Raw genomic sequence first — 21,226 nt, 5'->3', positions numbered from 1 at the left:
ATAAGTTAATGCTTGCTCAGTTACTCTTGGTCTTGAGCTACACCAATAGAACATGAGCTATGTGACTTACTCTTTCAGATACAATATACCTGGACTGACCATGTAGGTTAAGCCTTTTGAATGGCTGAGCAGTGGTTGCTAAAAGTGTTAATAGGCTCCCAGACTATATTGCATGTGTTGAAAATAGTCTTTTATAAATTGTTTTTGAATATGTTGAATTTTATTATGAGATGTACAGTAGGTTTTAGCTATTGCAAATGTATCTATCAATAAAGAAGACTTACCTAAAACATTTTGATTTAGGAAAATTATGGGTAGGTGTGTATCACCGTGGTTTTATTTTTCAAAGGCGATCCTTATTTTTGATTTCCAGCTAAAACCCATAGATATCTAAGGACTAAGGATTGAATATACAGTGAAAATGGAAAGGAAATGGGGTCAAGTAATGAAAAGAATATTAAAAGGGTGGTGATGAGCTTAAGACCGGGCTTCATCCCCCTTAGACATGCCTAGGACTTTGCTAGGTTTAATTCACACAGCATGGAGTAAAGAACTACATCATGGGAAAGAACTCATCCTAAGAAAAAGGTGAACCCAGAAGGTATCAATTCAGAGCAATGCCCCAGGGTGTACAGGGAAAAGAAACAATTTGAGCAGCAAATATATGGGCAAATTATTCCTCAGTTTTATGAACTACAGAGTGAATAAAGATGGGCTTAGGATGATATCTTCTGAAGAAATGATTATTCTTTTCATACAAAAATCAGGAGGGAACTATGTGGGGCTGAGGCTCTAACCTGCTTAATTTCGCTATAACTGAAATTGGAGATTTGAGACCTCCAGACCTGCTACTCTGACCCTCATGCCTTTGTATAAGCACGGGGGTCAGGATATTGTATTCACATGCGCCTCAGGGCACAACTAACTATTTCAAATTTACAGTCATTGAGAAGATAGAGTGGCAAACAAAAGATCTATCCCAAGCTTCCTAGTTCTGTATTTCAGACAATTCTTTTTGGAAAATGTGACTTTCACATGTTTATTTCTTTAAAAAGAGGGTTATTAAAGGAGACTCTGACATAAAACAGCTCTTTAGAGGCATGTTGATATTATAAGGATAAGTGGTTCCAAATATGACCATTTAGCTTCCCTGCAGAATACACAGTTTGAAAGACATTCATTGGAGGATTTATCAGTCTAAACGTTGATATCGCTCTAAGATGTTTGCATAAATTCCAGTTTGTTTTTTTCTTTTATAAACCCATAGTAATTGACTGCTTAACCCAAAACACCTGGGATGTGCCTAAATTACCTTTCCTTCATTTTGAAAAAGACTCTTGCAGCATCCTTTATGGACTATTTCATAGAAGACAAATCAGTGCATTGTTTCTCATCCACATATCCTCTTGATCTGCATTTATTTTCAATTTGTGGTTAAATTTGATTCTGGTGCTCTTAAATTATAGTTTCTGGGACTCTAAATTATACTGGAATTTTACTCTTTTTAGAAACAGACGATTTAAAATGTGCAGAATTCTCTGCCCAACATACAGACTAAATCATTTTTATATCAAATTTTAAAGAATGTGGGGAAGACAAAATTTTGTCTACTTAAATCCCATATACATTTTAGCTCAAATTAACTTAAATTAAGCATATTGTAATCTAGCTATAAATTTCAACTGTTATAATAATTTGATGACATTTGCATAGCTTCTGGTTTTATGGTAAAAACACTGGCCTATTGCCAGATATAAGCACATGGATTTGAAGCATCACAAACAAGAATTTTACATTTATGCTCAAAACTTTCTTGTTTTCAAGATGGTTTACATTGTCTTATAATATCAAACAAAAACAAGGAAAAGTTGGGATTTTAAACTATTTCAGTGATACTGGAAACTCACAGTTAAGAGTCTTGAAAAGTTTCTGAACTTTAGAATGCAAGGTAGTAAGATCTTTGATTCTTCAAAGTAATTCCGGGACTCTATTTAGCAAGCTGGGCTCTTAATGCAATGCCTTTGCTAGATCCCTCCATTCTCTTCTTTACACTGACATTTAAAAGAGTTAATTAAAAATAATCCCTTTGTTTTCTATTAAATATTATGTATTTGCAATTATATATTTGTTATGAAAACATGTTAAAAACAAAAGAAGGGACAAATGTCATAATATATGTGAATAGGATAGGATTCTATGGTTGATAGTAAAAAAGAAAAGACACATCAGAGATCTGAAATCCACAGAGGGCATTTGGGAACCAACTCCTGACATGCTGAGATAAGCTAGGAGTTGACAAGAAACGCAGTTACAATTCTTGGTAACAGCAGCGGTATTCCATTTTCTTCTGTGACTGAGGTTTGTGAAGGGTAAAGAAGTTTAAAGAAGGAAGATATGTTTTAAAGAATTGAAATTGGGCAGCCCGGGTGGCTCAGTGGTTTAGCGCCGCCTTCAGCCCAGGGCTTGATCCTGGGGACCCAGGAATGAGTCCCACATCCAGCTCCCTGCATGGAGCCTTCTTCTCCCTCTGCCTGTGTCTCTGCCTCTCTCTCTCTCTCTCTCTCTCTCTTTCTCCCTCTCTCTCTGTCTCTCATGAATACATAAATAAAATCTTAAAAAAAATAAAGTAAAATAAAACTGGAATTAAAAAAAATAAATTAATTAATAAAAAAGTTGAAATTTGGGGGGTGCCTGGGTGGCCTAGCCGGTTATGCCTCCAACTTGATTTTGGCTCTATTCATGATCTCAGAGTTATGAGATCAAATCCCACATCGGGCTCCATGCTGGGTATAGAGCCTGTTTAAGATTCTCTCTCTGCCCCCTCTTTCTGCCTTTCCCTTCTACTCCTCCCTCCTCTCTTCCTCTCTTAAAATAAAAATCTTTTAAAGACTTGAATTTTTTTCTAAAAAAGGTCTTGAAATCTCTGCAATACCCCATAGTTTGAGAAAGTGGAAGAAAAAAAAATAGAGTGGTGGGTTGGAAACATTGGCAGGATGAGTCAAGGCATGATGGATGGGGTTGGGGGGAGCAAATGGTTGAGGACTGCAGCTCATGAGACTCCATGAAGGAGGGCCTGGGGAAAGAAAGGCTGAGAACTATAAAGGAGCAGGGCCAAAGGTTTGTGCCTAGTTGTGGAAGCTGTCCAGAACACTCAAGTGTTTTATTGCACCAAGGGTGGGACTGAAGTGATGGAAATGATCAGTCTCCTTCCATGGGACATCATTCTGAGATGAGGAGGCTTACTGTCTCAGGCCTGACAAGCCCAACAAATGTCTTTTACTCGGGCATGATTTTCAGCTGGTAGAAAGATGAATCCCCAACTAGGAACTGCAGTTTACCTTCACATAAGCACTTACTTTTTAATAGCTCTTTGCTTTATATATAGTGCCTTTCCCCTGAGACCCTACAAGCTTTACAGACATCATCTGTCACATGCTCCCAAAAGATTGGTTAGCAGTTGGTCTTACAGTCCTCATTTATTTTAAGAAAGCAGAAACATTCTTTTCAGAAAACCATGAAAAGAGTGAATTATTTTTAGCCTTTTTTCCAGCTATTATGTGACTTTTTAAAATAAAAAAGTACACACACACACACACACTTCTTTCCTTTAAAATCATAGATTTAAAGAAAACTATAACAAAGCAGAGTTTCAGCAGAAATCAACCAAAAAGTCTTTAAAACTTTTTTGATGTGTTAAGAACCCATGAAAAAGCTCATAGTATTCAAACTCATTTTAGTTTGTTTGATAGCAGTGAAATTAATTTAATTTCACACTTCGTTTTATCTTTAGGAGGTAAAAGTGGTCTTTGAAAGAACTGAATGCAGTTACTTGGGAAACTGATGTGTGTCTAAAAGAAACATTCTTTTTTACCAGGTTATGTGATAAATGATTCAAAAGAATTGTTATCATACAGAAAGCATGGCTCACTAAATGTCTGATTTTTCCTCTCAGTTTGATAAATAAACCTGTGAAATGATCACAACCCACTTCCAGAATCTTTAGACTACTCCATGCCACGAAAATGAAAGAGAATTTTTTTTTCATCTAATAATACAAACACACGATCAGTGTCCACTTTTGCAAACAAAAAAAAGAGTTAAGACATTGTGAATTTAATTCTTTCCTTCACATGTAAAGGTTGGATCACAAAACATTCTTTTGAGTGAAAAAAAAAAGCAGAACTTTTCTTTACCAGTTTCTCATGTCTCTGGCTCTGGCAAGTATGTAAATTGGCCTGCCTCACATAAAGAACCAGTCACAAGATGAGATCTCATACTACCGTGATACCATGATGTTTCCCAGAGTAAAAGCATCCTCTGAGCTGCCTGCATACAAACTAATGGCTGTGTTCCAAGAGTGGTACCTTTTTGGTCATCCTGGCTTAGCAGCAGCATCTAATTTCATAGCCTAAGTAGATCTTTCATATTTCTATCAGCTATATTACTTCGGAGAGAAATCATGTGAATACCTCCACATATAACTGGTACCCAAAAGTAGTAATAAGCATGTACTCCCAGAGGATCAAGAAAATTGGGAATTGAGAAGCTTAGTTCAGTAAATACTTCTAATGACAAAACAGCTACCATCTCTTGAAGTAGATTTATATCCCTCATATTTACTCCTTACAATAAGACAAGGGTTAAATTTTAAAGATGAATAAAATAAGACGCAGAGAAGGATCAGATTTTTAATTCAGCCCTGTGAACCCTAGAGTAGTATGTTAGTCCTTTAAGTACATCGTGTTCCCCTTTGTTAAGGATTGGTTAGGGCTGATGCTTTCTCTTGGGTCTCTGCTTTCCACCTTGAAAAGACTGGAGGAAAACCATCCATCTCAGATCTGTCAATGATACACACATGGTGTCTGGAAGAACAGTGTTATAGCTGCTGCTTTTGTAAAGTTCAAGGTCAGACTGTCTTTAGTAAGCAGGAAAATAAGGATTCAATACTCCTTGCCAGCCATGAAGGGGCAGGTGGTTTCCTCAGTTTCTGTTCCACTTAAATTGAAACTTGTCACACTTCAGAGAAGTTAGCATGCATTTTCAAGGAGCTGGGATATGTAATTTCCTTATCAAATTATTTTATCTCTCTCTTTCAAATTTTGATCACCTCTTGCAACACAACTATGGGCTCTGGTTGTCATATGTTTTTGTTTCTCTTTTGGTTTACCTCTCTCCCACGTGAGCTCACACCAGGTGTGCCAAGGCGGAATCTCAGCAGCACCGAACACACTGCTCATGCCTTAGAGTGACTAAAACTTCCCTTTTCTTCCCATTGTGTTCTCTGCTCACAACGCAAAACCAACCCTGCTGTTATTTTTGCATACATCTTTAAGAAATATGGATCGGCAATACATTAAACTCACAATGGAAAGAAAAATGGGAAGGACAGAGTTAACTCTAGTGCATTGCAAGAATAAGGAGAATCTCATATTCTTTATGGCCCTCAATCAATATTACCATGAAAATATTTACCCCTCAGATAATTAGTTAAACCAGAATTAGAGTCTAGAATAGGGAATATAACAAACAACAAAAACAGGCATATGTTCCTGACACTGGCATTTGTTTGGCAAGATTGGTGATCCATGGTTACTGTTCTGAATTAGGGAAAATCAAAAACAGAAATACAGATGTAGCCAAACACTTCCAAATCCCTTTTCATTAAGGGAAATCTATAAAATGGTAAAATACGTCTTTCACCAGATAATGAAGCAAGACTAACTCACTCTTGTTTGTCTCTGCTTACTTAAAATCAGTGATTTCAAAAGTTCGTCACGTATATATTTGAGTTATGATGCTAAAATTTGGATAAGCAAATTATGTTCACCATGTGTCTCATTGAAATATATACATACTGTAAATTAAAACAAATAAAACTGCCATTAAAACCTAGTTTTCAGACACTACATATATATGTGTGTATATATGTGTATATATATGTATATATATATAATAAACATAGTAAAATAGCACTTTCAAGTTTTTCCATATTTTCCATATTCCATAATCAACATCTATTTATAAAGAAAATTATTTTCTCTCTATGAATCATCATGCAAGAGTAAATTAGGCTACGGGAGGCCAATTCAGGGTACTGATCAGAGAAAAAATATAATATAGATATGAAAAAAAGATGTAGATATTTTAAAAGAAATCAGAATCATGGTTCTTCATCTCCAGCAGAATGGTCTTCCATTCTTCTATAAGTTACATTCTAATCATTTTGTTCAAAATACTAGGTTTTTAGAAAAGCAGCCATGCATCATTCACCCAATTAAGCTCTGCTTACAGGGGGAAAAACACACACACACACACAACAACAACAAACAAAAACCTGTTTCATTTGCAAGAGGATTTTTTTCCACTCTTTTTAGGAAAAAAATGACTGCAATATGTTGCTCCCAAAACACGATTCAGACAGCCTAAGATCTCTTTAGGGTTGAAACAGTACCCTCACCATCAGCTTCGATGCTGGAAGGTAGGAAGGTGAGATGGGAGAAAGTATTGACTCACACTGACTTTTTGTAAAATAATAAATTAATAAAATTTGGAAACTGCATGCTTGACTGGCCTCAGGGTGAGTCTGCTGCATCCTGGCTTCAACTACAAACCTGAGCACCAGTTGACACTTTAAAAGGGCAGGGAGGGAGGTAGAGCTGAGGATTCCATGATGGGGAATATGGATTAAGGGAAAGAAAATGGGAGGAGAACCTATCAAAATGTATAAGTGAGAGACACAGCACACAGGGGAAAGGGATGTTCATTATTAAATTCAAAATAAAGAAATTAAATTTGACTAAATTTAATTACATATTGAAGTGAATCACTGGCAGAGGAAAAGTTACCTTCTTTTCAATTTATGAATTTATCAAATTAACTATAATCATGTAAGGGGCTGAAAGAAATGCTGAAGTAGTTAGATTTAGAAAACAAAAAATATGGTTAAAATGCTGTTACCTTTTGTAGGCCAGATCACAATTCGATTCCAGATATAAAATAGAAAAACCCAAGGGTAATTCCCAACAGATCCAACATAAAGTTCAATTTTGTTCCATAACAATCATTATTAATAGCATTTTTTATTTGGAAATTATAAAAATACATTTATTTTCTCAGTTTGGAATTTGTACAAAATTCATATAATTTATGACAGTCATCGTATATTAGAACTGGCTCTGAAAATAAATGTTAGATTCATGGGCAAAATTCTTAAACTTTCTAAGGCTGAGTTTCCTCATGTACAAAACAGGATAATAGTGAAGATAAAATAGACATTCCATTTAAAGAGCTAGCAAAATGCCTGGCATTCAGTAAGCTCTCAATAAATGTTAGTTGCCATTAGTTATTAATATTATTGCAATTGACCATCACAGCAAATGCATGATTTTAATATTTATTTAGAATGGACTAAAGAAAAAAAGAAAAAAGAATGAATGGACTAAAGATGTGTCTAGAAAGTAATACTCAGATTGATCATAAAGAACTAAAGAATATGAGATATTAGCATGGAAGAATAATTGATGGTAAAAAATACTGCAAAAATCAGAGTATTGAAAAAACAGATCTTTATATAGACAGAAAGTAAATTTTGATAGGTAGAGTGAATTGGAAAATATATGAAGTATAGTTTATGAAAACTGTATATGACTAATAAGAGAATTAATAAAGTCTTGGGTTGAGCAAAGTATAAATTTACCAGTGCGCCAATATTTATGTTTAGTTATTCTGGCCATGAATGGCATATTGATGATTTTGCTCATTTTTATGCAGTGGGAAAATAGCAAAAATCTAAAGCATACAGAAAAGATTTATGTTCTCTGACGTGCTTTTAAGACATTAAACAAGTTAGAACATCCATGGGTCACAGCTTACATGGCTTTAGAAAATTAACAATACTGATTTTAAACCCCAAGGGAAATTTATGTCATATTTATTTTCAACAGACATCTAGTCATTTTACCATAAAGATACAGAAATTCTTCTCAATAGAAACTTTTCTGAATCATTCGCATAAAATGACCAATGCAGTTGTTTCTTTCAGCCATTTTTTGAATATCTCTCCATGGCTAAATTCATACAATGAATGATTTTTAGAAACTAATACATTCCCACAGATTAATTTATGTTGTAATATTTTTGAAATTCTATAGAAATATGATAGAAACAGAGCCACTTTAAAGAAAGTGTTCTAGAAAAATTTAGATTAAGTTTTATGTTTTGTTACAATACTGAAAATGTTACTGTGGCCCTTAAAGTAAAGGAAAGTGTGATCCTTCCAAACGCTGTCACAAGAACACTCTAGATATTAATAATTATTGATTATCAACTATGAACCTATATCTAAATCTCCCGTGACTACTTGAGAATGTGTTTATGACTGAATATTTTCCCTACACACACACATGCACACGCGTATACTTACCCAAAGAGAAAATTCATGAGATGTCTAACATTTCTTGCTTCTCTTACCAGTTTATCCATCTCTGGTTTTATACAATATCTTGAGTTTCAGTTTGAATGTAAGTACTTAATACCAAATTCCGTTAAGATGGTACATTTCTATTCACTGCACCCTCTCTAAATATATATATGTATAAGGCTTAAAGTACAACTTTATGCTCACAAGTTACAATTACCTGATAAATTATCTCATGCAATATAATGATGCCCAGAAAAAAAAATCAAATAAATGATGAATTCTTCCAGTCACATTTAGCTCATTGTCTCACAGTACAAATAATTCCATAGCCACTAACTTTCATTTATTAGGCACTTTTTTTTTCCCTTGTACCTAAAGCTGTTCTTTTTTTAATTCCAACTTTGATTTAATTTCTGGACTGTGAGGCAAAAGTTTAATTTTACTTACTTAAGTATTTGAAGTTAACTATTCTTCACTATCTTCCTAACTTATTCTTAAATATTCATCTAAAAATCAAGCAAGTATGCTCTAATTATCCTTAACATTAAACAGGACATAAAGAACTACTTCATTTATACTAATATTTACCTAGAACAAATCATAGGGGTATATGTTCCTTCTTATTTTCAGAACATTTAGCAAGATATGTGATTCTTACAGTTTCTTGGATGTGGAGACTCTCATTTATTTATTTGAAACCAATTGTCATCATCATAAATTCAGCAAAAGGGAGTCATATGGTTTTATGAACAAAAATGACTTAATTGCTTTATAAGATAAAGTTCAGATAAGGGAAGAGAATATTATCAAATCTCAGATGTTTAAAAGATCCTCTGATAAGTGGACATAATTCAACTTTTTGAACTTAGATAAATAACGGGAAACTAGTCAAAACAGCAGGACAAAAAGAAAAATATCACCCTTGATCTCTGAATTTCTCCTGCTACTTATTAGCACTATGTCAGCTGATATTCAGATTAACTGGCCACATAGATCATCTGACCCTTGACACAGATAAATAGTCTTCTGACAACACAGGGGCTTAATGTGGAGATTTTTCCCTTGAGGTAAAAATGGCTGTCTTAGAAACCCTAAGGGTAACATAACAAACTTATTTAACCAAATGCTTCCATTTATAAATAACAGATTCCAGGACATCAAATTTAAGGAGATATTACATTAAGAACTTTTATCTGTCTCACATAAACATGCTCACATTCAATAAAGGTAAACAAATCTCAAGTTAGTACCTTGTACATTTGTTTAATATATAATGACACAAGGACTATAGATACTGGGATTATATTTTTCCAATTAGGAATATATACTCTGTAATTCAAAAGATGTCATAGAATTTTTGAAAAATCTGATTTTTTAACACAGCATATTTTTAAAAATTGCAGAATACTGCAATTTTGAAGATAATTTTTTATCAGTATGTTAAATTACTCTGCACTAGTACGGAAAATTAGCAATTAACACACACTTCGAGGCTTCAGAAAAAGTGGCTAATTCCATTTCTTATTATTAATGTAGATGGAGCAGCTATCAATCTCCAGCAGTGAACAACAATAACAACAACAACAACAACAAAAAACTTCATGAGTTAGAACCCTGGGTAATAAAAATTCAAAGATACCCACTTACAATCTAATAGTGCTGATAACTAAAGTCAACGTGTTTTTTAAATTTGCATAGTAGCATTGGTGAAAATAATAGAAGATCAAATTGCTTTTAGAAAAGCTCTGATATGTGTAATTTCTAAAAATAGAATAGAGAAAACCCTTGTGTACTAACAAGCAAAAAAAAAAAAAAAAAAAAAAAGCTCTAATTTTACCCCTTTGCAATGTCTGGGAAATAGAGCTGTTGACCAGCATAGGTTGTAATCTGAGAAGAGGCAACAATTACAAGGGTTTGTTTCCTTGACTTTCAGGAAGGTCTTCTCTGATGTTCTTCTAATGAATTTGTAAGGTACCTTCCATCTTCCAATTATTTTATAGAAAATGGCATTTATTTGTGGAGACTTTATGCAATGTGCTATAAATATCATCATAACATATTTAGAAAAGGCTCTTTAGCAAAGGCTATCAATATTTCTTTAATTATGTGTTCTACAAACATTAAAATACTGCTTGTAATTCTGCACTCTTTGTAAGAACACATCTTGATGTTAATAGGTTTATGAAGCCAAATACTAGTAATTTATACTGAAGCATTTTGGGTTGGAAATTTTTTTTCTTTTTCTTTTTTTTTTTAAGATTTATTTATCTTAGAGATAGGGAGAGAGAGAGAGCATGCACGAGTGCACAATGGCAGGGCAGAGGGAGAAGGAGAGAGAATCTCAAGCATACTCAGCGTCAAGCTTAGAGCCAAAGGCAGGGCTCAATCCCAGGACCCTGAGATCATGACCTGAGCTGAAATCAAGAGTCAGACCTTCAACTGACTGAGCCACCCTGGCACCCCTAGAAATGTTTTCTGATGGTAATAATATAGGCCAGCCTTTAATCAATCATCCCTATATGTATAAGCCTATCAAGTGACAAAAAGCTTGTTTCCCTTATTTTCATTTATGGAATTAGTTATCCCCCAAATACCTATATTTTCTAGAATAAGATGATTGGGACTCAAAAAAGCTACTATATTAAGTATTAATAATTTGATAATCTCTGGTACTTATGAATAAGCAATATAAGCAATCAATTAGTCATGATGCATATCTTTGAGTGTTCATTTCTATTGACTTCATATCCCAGATTAGAATATATTTTAAAAGTTCCCTACCAATATCACTTTATCAACCAAAGTTATTAGACATGAGCATAATAACATAGCTGTCTATACACTGTGCTGCCAACTCAAAGTTTAAGAATATATATCAACAATCTTACCTTCTTCTAGTGGGCTATCATTTTCAAATTTGTCTATAATTGTACAACCTCCTTATTAAAAAAAAATAAAAGAAATCCTAAGTTAAATGAGTGCCACCTGGAGTAAGTGAAAGGTCTCTGTACATTCTCTCATCCTAATATTCAGCATAAAGACTAAAACGTCTGTTTTTTTTTTCCTGTCTTACCATGTGCTAGGTACTATCATCTAATATAGCCTCACGCTGTCCTTGGAAGTAATTACTATTACACTCATTTTATTAATGTTATGGCTGAAATATGAACTGCCTTGTCAGAGCCAAGTATTGAATCTGGTTTTCCTAATAATTTCTTCTTAGAATTAATATTTCCATATTGGAGTTATTTATTTGGTTTATTTACCCTCCTTATTTAAATTAAGTATCAAAAAATAAGAATCAAAACTTTAAATTCTAAGTTATCTGTAGCAATAACTATACATTTCTTTATCTTATATTTAAGTATCAAATGGAATTTATGAGAGCTTAATACCACTGAAATCTGTTTCTTGATTTGGCTACAAAATTAAATGAAACTTTGAAATCTCTACCTATAAATCTGAATTTTTACCTCGATACACTTGGAGATTATGCCACAACCTCATTCGAAGAAAAATGGATATTAGAGTCTTATTTAAAAAAGAACTTTATAATGTTTCTTGGACATTAAACAATACTCTGACAAAACAACATTTTGATGACTTGAATACAAATGAATCAGAAACATACGGATTGAATTTTCTTTGACGTATAAGCGGGTTTGAATAGAAAGGGAAAAAAGTCATTGGCAAAATTCATTCTGAGTATTGCCAAACCTAAAACGTCTGAAAACATAGGATTTTTTAAAAGACATTCTAATGAACCCAAAAATACTCTCTTTGTTTTTCCATCTCTAAATTATTCTATAAACCCAAGTTTGAAGAAAGAATTAATTTACTTGGAAGATTTAAACTATATAAAGCATCAAACAGTGGGAAATTATAGTGTTTGGAGGGAAACTCTAAGTCTTAAAAGCTCAGAGCTTGTTAAACTGCTATCTGTGTAATAAACCATGTGTATAAAGGACAATGATGCCATAGATTTATTAACAATCTTAATATAGACCTATTAAGTCAGATAATTCGTGTATTTTTTATAATTTGGTGAGCTGAAAATCTTACCATAAATTATAAAACACACCTAAGCTTATTAAACACCATGAGAGAATGCTTGAGAACTTTGAAACTGATTTTGCACAAGTGGATCCAACCACCTACCTGGAATTTCTAGATTTAACCATTAAGAAGAAGCAATGTGGGGCGGCCCTGGTGGCTCAGTGCTTTAGTACTGCCTTCAGCCCAGGGTGTGATCCTGGAGACCCAAGATTGAGTCCCACATCAGGCTCCCTGCAAGGAGCCTGCTTCTCCCTCTGCCTGTGTCTCTGCCTTCTCTCTCTCTGTGTCTCTCATGAATAAATAAATAAAATCTTAAAAAAAAAAAAAAGCAGCAGCAATGTTTTGTTTTTGTTAGTCTGCTCATATGTTTGCTTTATTTTGTGGAAACAAATGTGGAGTTCGGAGAATTATTCTGTATGAAAAAAAATCAATAGAATATCCTTTAACTCTCCTGCCAAATCCATAGCAGTTCATTTGTCAAATTTCTAAAAAGAATATTTCATAAACTGACATATTTTTCACAGTTCCTCTGCGAAATCATAATGTTACTTTTGATTTCACAATCTTTTGATTTCCAAAATATATATTTCAGTCTCTTTCTTTTTTTTTTTTTTGCAGGAGCAGGATAATCAAAATTTAATAATATACATCACTAATTTTCCCCTTATCTTATGACTGAAACTGTTTTAACTACTATACTGTGAGTTGGGTACAAAATTCTGCCCCTGTGTTACATCAGACTGATTTGGTTAATAATCACCCAAAAGTTACAGTTTGGAAAGTCTTCTTAGGAGTAATGTGTTTAGTGGCAGGTGGCATATACAAGTCTTTTAAATTGCAAATTCATTCAATGATCATTCAGGCCACGTTTTTAATACCTATCCACAATCTTCATTGTGCCAAGCACAGAGGGTGCAACTGTGAAGGAGAAATACACATCCTATGACCTCATGAAACTGACATTCATTCAAACATGTAATCATGATGGTGTTGCTGTGATTGATTAAAGCAGCAGGTCTGGTTCTTTTATGATGTGTGATCAAGCAACAAGAATATTATTATACATAAGTGAGATTTCATTTTCCCTCCATGATTTGCCTCCAAATCACTTTCCTAATAGCATCTGCAGTCATATTTTATATGAATGTTGTTCTAGCCAACTCTGAACTATTGACTCTTCCAGACTATACCAAGCCATTTTGCCATTCTATGAATTTACTCACATTGTTTCCTCATCTCAGAATGCATTCTCTCTTCCTGTTCTCTCACCACCACTCCACATATTTCCACAGCTCCCTCTCTTCTCTTCTTCATTTCTTTAAATCTTATTCAAATGACCTGGCTGAAAAGTTACCTGAACCATGGTCCTTTTGGCTCTGTACTATTTGGAATTGACCCTCTCTCCTTCATTTTCCTGGAGTGTCTTGATTGTACCACTATTTTTTAGCATGTAAGACATTTTACTTTTTCCAAAATTAGCTACCTATGTCTGTCTCCCAGATTCAACTTCCCTTTAACATGTTGTCTTCCTTGTATAGGTACTCAGTAATTTTACACCAAACAAATGGATAAGTGGATAATTAACACATGAATTTGGAAGCAGACTTTCCTGAGTATCATCCAGTCGTGGCTACCACTTACTTTTGCTGAGAAGTGTAGCTGCCAATTACTTTTGCTGAGAAGTAAACATATGTAGAATCCATTATTGCAAATTAAAGATGGTTTGCTGTGTTTGAAGCAATATTGCAATATCATGTTGAGAACATCAGCGGTAGTAATGAATGAAGCAATAAAAAGCTGAAGCATCTGGTTATTCATATTTATAAAGAAATGTCCCAAGTAGATTCTCCATGAAGTAGCAGTTAATAAAACTAAGGTGCCAAGAGGGTCACCTGCTTTCTCAAGTTCAAATAGGCTCTAGCTCTGGTGAAAATCTGTTTTAAGTACTGCTTAAATGCACAAAGCCAGCTTGCCTAGCACATTTAAACATTTTAATATTTCATATCAGACAATATTAAAGAGAAAAGCAACAAAGGCTTTAGATAATCTGACTCAAGTAAAGGATTGGAAAGCCTGTGGAAAAAAGTGAAATATTAATTTATTTTAGGCTCGAAAGCAAACAAAGCCCCCCATAACTAATACAACAGTAATTTAAAGTAAAATTAATATATAAGAGAAATAAATCAAGGAGAGGGGGAAACTCCAAAATATAAAATAGTCCTTGGAAAAAGATCTGAATATTTCAACTATAAATTGAAAGCAAGATGGAAGCCAAATTATATAGATAGTAATGAGAACCAATTTGGAAAAAGGAGTAGAAAAACCAAAAAAGAGAAATTTCAGAATTTTTAAGTGGGTTGTGAGTGGGTAGGGAATGAAAGAGCTGATCATATTTCATAGATCTCTTGAGTTGTTTAGTTAGACATTTCAAGCATCTCCCCAAGGAGAAGACTGGGAGAAGCACATACCACTAATTTAATTTTTCTTGTTTGGGCCACATACCAGGGAAGAAACGACTGCTCACCCCCGCAGTGCTGATTTCCCAGTCACATTTCTGACCATAAATGTACAGTAGTTTAACATTGTAAGAATTCTTGCAAGATTATTTAAATATGTGCTTTTCTCCATCTACATTTATAAAGTTTGAAGTCTGACAATTCTTAATGGTAACCTCAAAGCCATAATTGGAAAATAGCCTAGAATTCAAAATATTTAAGTTGTTTATAAAAAATTAAAATTCACCATTATAATTAAAATCTATAGAAAAGTCTAGATTTAGTGGTAAAATATCTGAAACTCATCGATAACAGTACGAACTCTCTTTTTCTTGATCAAGATCTGAGGCATGAAACCTTCTTCTTCGGCTGTGAATCTGGTTATATGGGTAAAACAATGTCACTGTGAAGTCCTATTGCTTATAACAATGAACCTCCTTGCCAGAGACTCAAGTCAGACCCAACTTCTACTTAACTGTATTTTTTAAGCAAGGCTTTAGTAATACAGCAAAGAGGATTGAATAAGCCACCCTAGATCTACAGTGTCTATTGCCTGAGCCTACAGAAAACTAAAGGTAGTTGAAACTGAAATAATGCACATTCTGTAATTAATCATCCCTTTATAAATTACCCTCCCCAGGTCTAGCCCTAACATTCGCAGGATGTGGGGCAAGAAGACAATGTAAGCCCTTTTGGTTGATTTCTAAATATGTAAAAAGTACTAATAAATCATTAAATAAATTATGTTCTATTCTCTTATCATGACAAATATAATTTTAAATGACTTGAAAGTCCAGATTTGAATTTACAATTTTTGGATGCTTTGAGTGACCAAAAGACACAAGGCTCTGAATAAATCGTCCTTGGCTTCCCTGGCCTCCTGATGGAATGTGCAAAGACCCCTTTCACCACAGTCTTTGTCAATTCTGTTTCATTTGTCTAATGCCTGCCCCTGCCTTTTTTCCTAATCACATCTTCCTGATTTTTGGGACTGTGGTTCAGATTCACTCACTTTTCTATATTTAAAAATCCACTGGGCTCTTCTTGTATGAAATATCACCCATTCACTAATATTACTATGTGATCACTACCTAAGCTTCACTCAACCGCAAGCCTCACAAGGCCAGTTCTGCACTTGCATACCATTTTATCTCCAGCATCTAGCTAAGCACACCACACACAACTGCTCAATGAATACTTGTAAGCATAAGAGTAATTTCTGGAGTGTCTTCAAAATGAAGATTTCCTATAGACCCTCTCACCCAACAGGTGATTCTGGAGCTATTGCCTTTGACCAAATATTGGGATATGTTAAGACCTAACGGTGTTATTTTCTGCAGTACTTTGTGCTTCTTTCTTTTATCTCCCTCTTCCCTTCCCCCCTGTATTATTGGTAACTCCTTTGCCTGTTTCCCTAGCACTACTGTATACATTTATCATATATATAAAGTTATATGTATCTTTATTTTTAGTCAAGTTTTGAGATATCTTTTAAATATAATATTATTTCAATGTACAGTTCTATTAATTCTTACAAAATATATAGTTGTATCACTACCATAATAATCAGGACATAGACCCATAGTACTTTGTATATAGCTTTCTTTAGTATTATTATAATAGTGATACTTGTTTGCTCATGGTTCTTCAATACTTGATTAAAAACTCCTTGAGAGCCAGAAACAATATCTAATTCTTCTTTACTCCATCCTCAATACAGAGCCTAAAATAAATGTGTGTTGAGAAAATATGTTTGTAAATTGAGTAACTAGTTAATATGTTGCACTATCCTATGGCAGGTGCTACCTTGCACATTGTAAGTATAAAACATTCTATTCTATCTTGGTTAAATTGTATAGAAAGCTGTAACTCTCGATGTGTCAAAACCAGCACCACAAAAAATATTTGAAATTCATTGCTTACCATCTCCCGTTTCTGCACAGAGTTGTAAACCCAAATTATTCTGTGGATTAATTACCCAATGATTGCTGGTCACAGTGATATCAAAGACAAGCCAACCCACATCTAAAGCTTGGGCCTTCCTTGTGTCTAACAGGAACAGATCTGCATCCCTAAGGAGAAAAAGAACAACAACAAAAATTTAAAAGTGTGAACGAAAATCATCATTTCCTATACTTAAGTGAAAACATTCCAAAAGCAAATCTTTAAAATAACAAAAGTTAATTAAAGAATGAAGGGAACAAGTGACTCAAGTGATGAGTAATAAAATACAGAACCTTTTATTGTTGGGCCCCCAACCCAAATCTGGTGCACATTAGCAATAACTGAAAGTAATTTCCATTTTCCTGCTCTTCACTGGCCTTTACAAACTGACTTAGTGGTCTGGATTTGGGCTCTGAGAATCAGTGTTCTCTGAAACCCCTGTCTGTAAGGAGCCTTCGCTGGCAAGTTCACTAGCAAGGGTTAAACTAGGCAGAAATGGAAGGGAAAGTAGGTACTCTAATTTGGGTGGGTTAATGTGGATTGCCAAAGGAATGGAGCACAAGCAGGAAGTGATGCAAGCATCTGCTTCAGAGACATTTTTCCCTTCTTTTTCATTTTTATTACACTTTTTTTTTCATTATATATATATATATGTATTTTTATTTTTTACTTCATTTTCCATTTTGATTATACAATTATGTATATCAAAGGCCAAGAGGGGCTCTCAGACTGCACCACTAGATTATGGGATGAATCCCATGAATTGAGCAGCAGATGCACCCTGAATAGCTTTAACATCTTCTGCATGCATAAAACCCCTGGGGATAGTAACAGCTATGATTATGAACATGTATGTTTTAGGATAGTCTCCACAGTGTCACTGTGATTAACTCTTATTAATCTTTACTTTGGCATTAAATTTCCAAATGTATGAGCATTTGTTGAACGATAGCAAACTGCTTTATTTATTATTTCCTTACTACAGCTGCCTCTGATCTAAAAGTTACACATGTCCAACATTTAATCTTTACAATGGCTCTTCCTCAAAGTAGAATTGAAATATACCATTATGCATTTTATGACCTTTTATACTGTGCTGAATCTGTTTAAGGACATAATATTTATATGAGGAAAGCTAAAGCCATGTCATAATCAGCTATGTTAAATACTATTCTACTGCATTTGCCATCTATCTGCATCACACAAGTCACTTCAAATGTGGCTTTCAAAATGTAAAGAGCAATTTTTGAGTAAAACCAAATTACATATGTGTATTATTTCTTAAGACAAATACTCTATTATAATTGAAAATTTAACTATTTTTAACAGGAGTGAAGATTCCCAATGTTTTAGAAACTGCATCTTCATTTCTTTGTTTCAACTTGATTTATTCATTTTTTCACTAACCTAGAGAAGTTAAAATAAAGGCATTATGATTATTTAAATCATCTAGCTATCCTAGTCCCAATGATGCAATTTTTTTCCCCTTCACAATTTTAATAATAATGTTTAACAGAGGAGAGTTGCAGATACCTTTTCATATCTAATATAGGACTCAGTTTGAGATACCAAAGACATATGTTAAGCATATACTATCATGCAATGAAAATAGTCCATTAGTTATTACTTGAATTTTAAGGACCCATTATATTCATAGTGTGATGGGATAGCAATCGAATTCTCCCTCTTTTTCCTAACTTGGAAAACTCACCAAGTAAGTGGAATCCAAGAAAACACAAATTATCCTTAAATTCTTGAAATATTTGATATCTTTGAAACTATATTGTTGGAATAATTTAATCACATTATCAGTTTCTTAAACAGAATGAGTCACCTTGTAGCCTGGGAAATACTCAAGTGCCACCCTACTGTCAAACCTGCTTTCAATTTGAAATATTGCATAAATGTTCTACTAAGCTCTGCAGAGTTTATAATGCCACCCTTTGGCACGGTATAAACAAATACTTGAAAAACAAAAAGAACAAAGAGGTAACATTTGAGAACAATTTCCACTAGTTAACAAATATCTTTAGGTAGTTATTCAGGTAATATTTTCTATTATTTTTAAATTATGCTATTTTTCCAGAAAAAGATCTTCAAACCATCCACATCCAAGTACCCAAATTTCAAGCATGTGTGTGAAGAAGATGGTTTCAGTTGTAATCGATATATTTAGAAAAAGTATCAGCCAAAGAATTCAAGCAAGCCCTAAATATCTGAATTTCAGAGATGGAACTTGCAGTTTATCAGAAGGAAAATCTAGGCCGGTGATAGGGTGTGAAAAATCCATACATTTCTAGTTCCCCTCTGAAAAGTTTTGAAGTTTCTATTGCTTTCTTAAGCTCCACAGTTTCCTATTCTTGAGCAAAGTTATTTTATTTTTGACTGATAAATTCTATTCTTTCATTTTTCCTCTATCCTTTTATAAAAGCTCTTCTGCATTACCTACAGACAATATAATATGCTTTGGAAGAATCAAGTCTATTACTAATCAACACAATGGTAGCAAGTCTGCAATTTTCACTCATGTAGTACTTTTCATAACAGTCTCTTAAAAATAAATCCCTACCCATTCTGTGGAAACTTAAATGCGATTTCTTTTGAAGTACAAAATTACTTCAGTAGAAAATGGAACTTACATCACTGGAAATAGTAGAAATACTATATCCTATGAATAGTATAAAATAAACCTGTTAAAGTTGCTTCATCTTACTATTTTTACTTGATGTTTTTATAGAAATTCTTGAAATAGCTAATAAAAGATATTTTAAAATATTAATTCACTTAAAGGGAATGCAGTAGAGAGAAAAAATATATGCAGCAAAATATATTTATTTGTAGCAGAAATAAATCCATGATATAATTTCTGTATATTTTTTACAATCAAAATAATGAAATTAAAATTAAAATCTCCATTCCTGCAAAAACAATAAAGTCCATGTACATAGATGTGTACAAGCAAATATTTCAGAATAGTGTTGTGTTAGTTTTCGAAGGCTGCCATAAAAAAGTACATAGACTGGGTGGTTTAAACAACAGAAAATTATTGTTTCACAGTTCTGGGGGCTGGAAGTTCAAATTACGGTGTTGGTAAAGCTGGTTTCTTTAAAAGCTATGAGGGAAGGATCTGTTCCAGGCCCACCTCCTTATTTTGCAGTAGGTCATCTTTTCCTTGTGTCTTCATATCATCTTCTCTGTGTGTGTGTCTCTGTGTCCAAATTCCCCCCGCCCTTTTTTAAGGTTTTATTTATTTATTCATAAGAGACAAAGAGAGGCAGAGACACAGGCTGAGGGATAAGTAGGCTCCTGAGGGGGCCTGATGTGGGATTCCATCCCAAGATTATGACCTGAGCTTAAGGCAGATGCTCAACCACTGAGCCACTCAGATGCCTCCAGTTTCCCCTTCTTATAAGGACACCCTAACGCCTCATTTTAATTATCTCTTTAGTTATTTCCAAATAAGGTCACATTCTGAGGTACTGTGGACTCAGACTTCAATATATAAATTGGGGAGAGAGGGGAGCACAAGTCAACCCATAACACTATTTCAAAATATATTTTTTATAGGTAGAAATTTTTCTGGATGTGAATGTTCTGTGTTTTTTTTTTTTATGTTATAGCAATTATCATATTGAAATGTTTTCAAAAACAAATATGTGAAAGTAAATTTATACTGATTAAAATAATTCATAATCACTAAAATTTGTATTTTCTTTTTCAGAAGGAATTTGAATATTTATCTAGACTACAATATAAATTAGCATTATAATTTCTTATACAGATAAATGAAGTCATCATTCGGTTATTAAACACAGAGTTATATCTAACAGATAAAGTATTTATAGCATGTATATAGACTTCTAGCTTGTGAAACATATAAACATATTGAAAATAGTTACTTAAAGTGAATAATATGTATGTATGTAGATATATTTATAGTTTGGTACAAATATATTTTGAGCAGATCTTACTTTAATCATGACCAGAGGCTTAAACGTGTCTAGTCATGGGGAATTGGTGGCTGTAAATACTGATTTATAATTTTACCACTTTTCAATTTACTGAGGAAAGAGTTTTGCATATGTGCCTTAGGAGTCTCAAAATACCAGAAGGGTAGGAAGGGTAGTACTTCACTAAGGATGGAACAGCAGGAGCCAAAATTCAGTGAACTTTGAATTGTCATCATTCTTATGACTCATCTGAAAATAAAGATGAATGGAATGAGAAAATTTTGACCTATGAAATTTGGGAAAGTATTATTTGGGGAGACACATTACCATCAAATGACATGAGTCGATGCTATTCGGGGATG

General features: G+C 33.7%; 1 protein-coding gene across 1 annotated transcript in view; it reads right to left on the bottom strand.

Annotated features, from left to right (window-relative positions):
• BMP5 (bone morphogenetic protein 5) overlaps positions 1–21,226 on the bottom strand; it is a 113,374-nt gene that overhangs the window by 20,958 nt on the left and 71,190 nt on the right. Inside the window, exon 3 of the mRNA XM_072832541.1 lies at positions 16,894–17,042. Coding sequence (XP_072688642.1) covers positions 16,894–17,042 — 149 coding nt within the window. The remainder of the gene's footprint in view (positions 1–16,893; positions 17,043–21,226) is intronic.

The sequence above is a fragment of the Canis lupus genome, chromosome 7 (assembly GCF_048164855.1).
Source record: "Canis lupus baileyi chromosome 7, mCanLup2.hap1, whole genome shotgun sequence".
NCBI lineage: Eukaryota > Metazoa > Chordata > Mammalia > Carnivora > Canidae > Canis > Canis lupus.
Note: the sequence above shows the minus strand (reverse complement) of the source record. Positions and strands in the feature narration are given on the sequence as shown.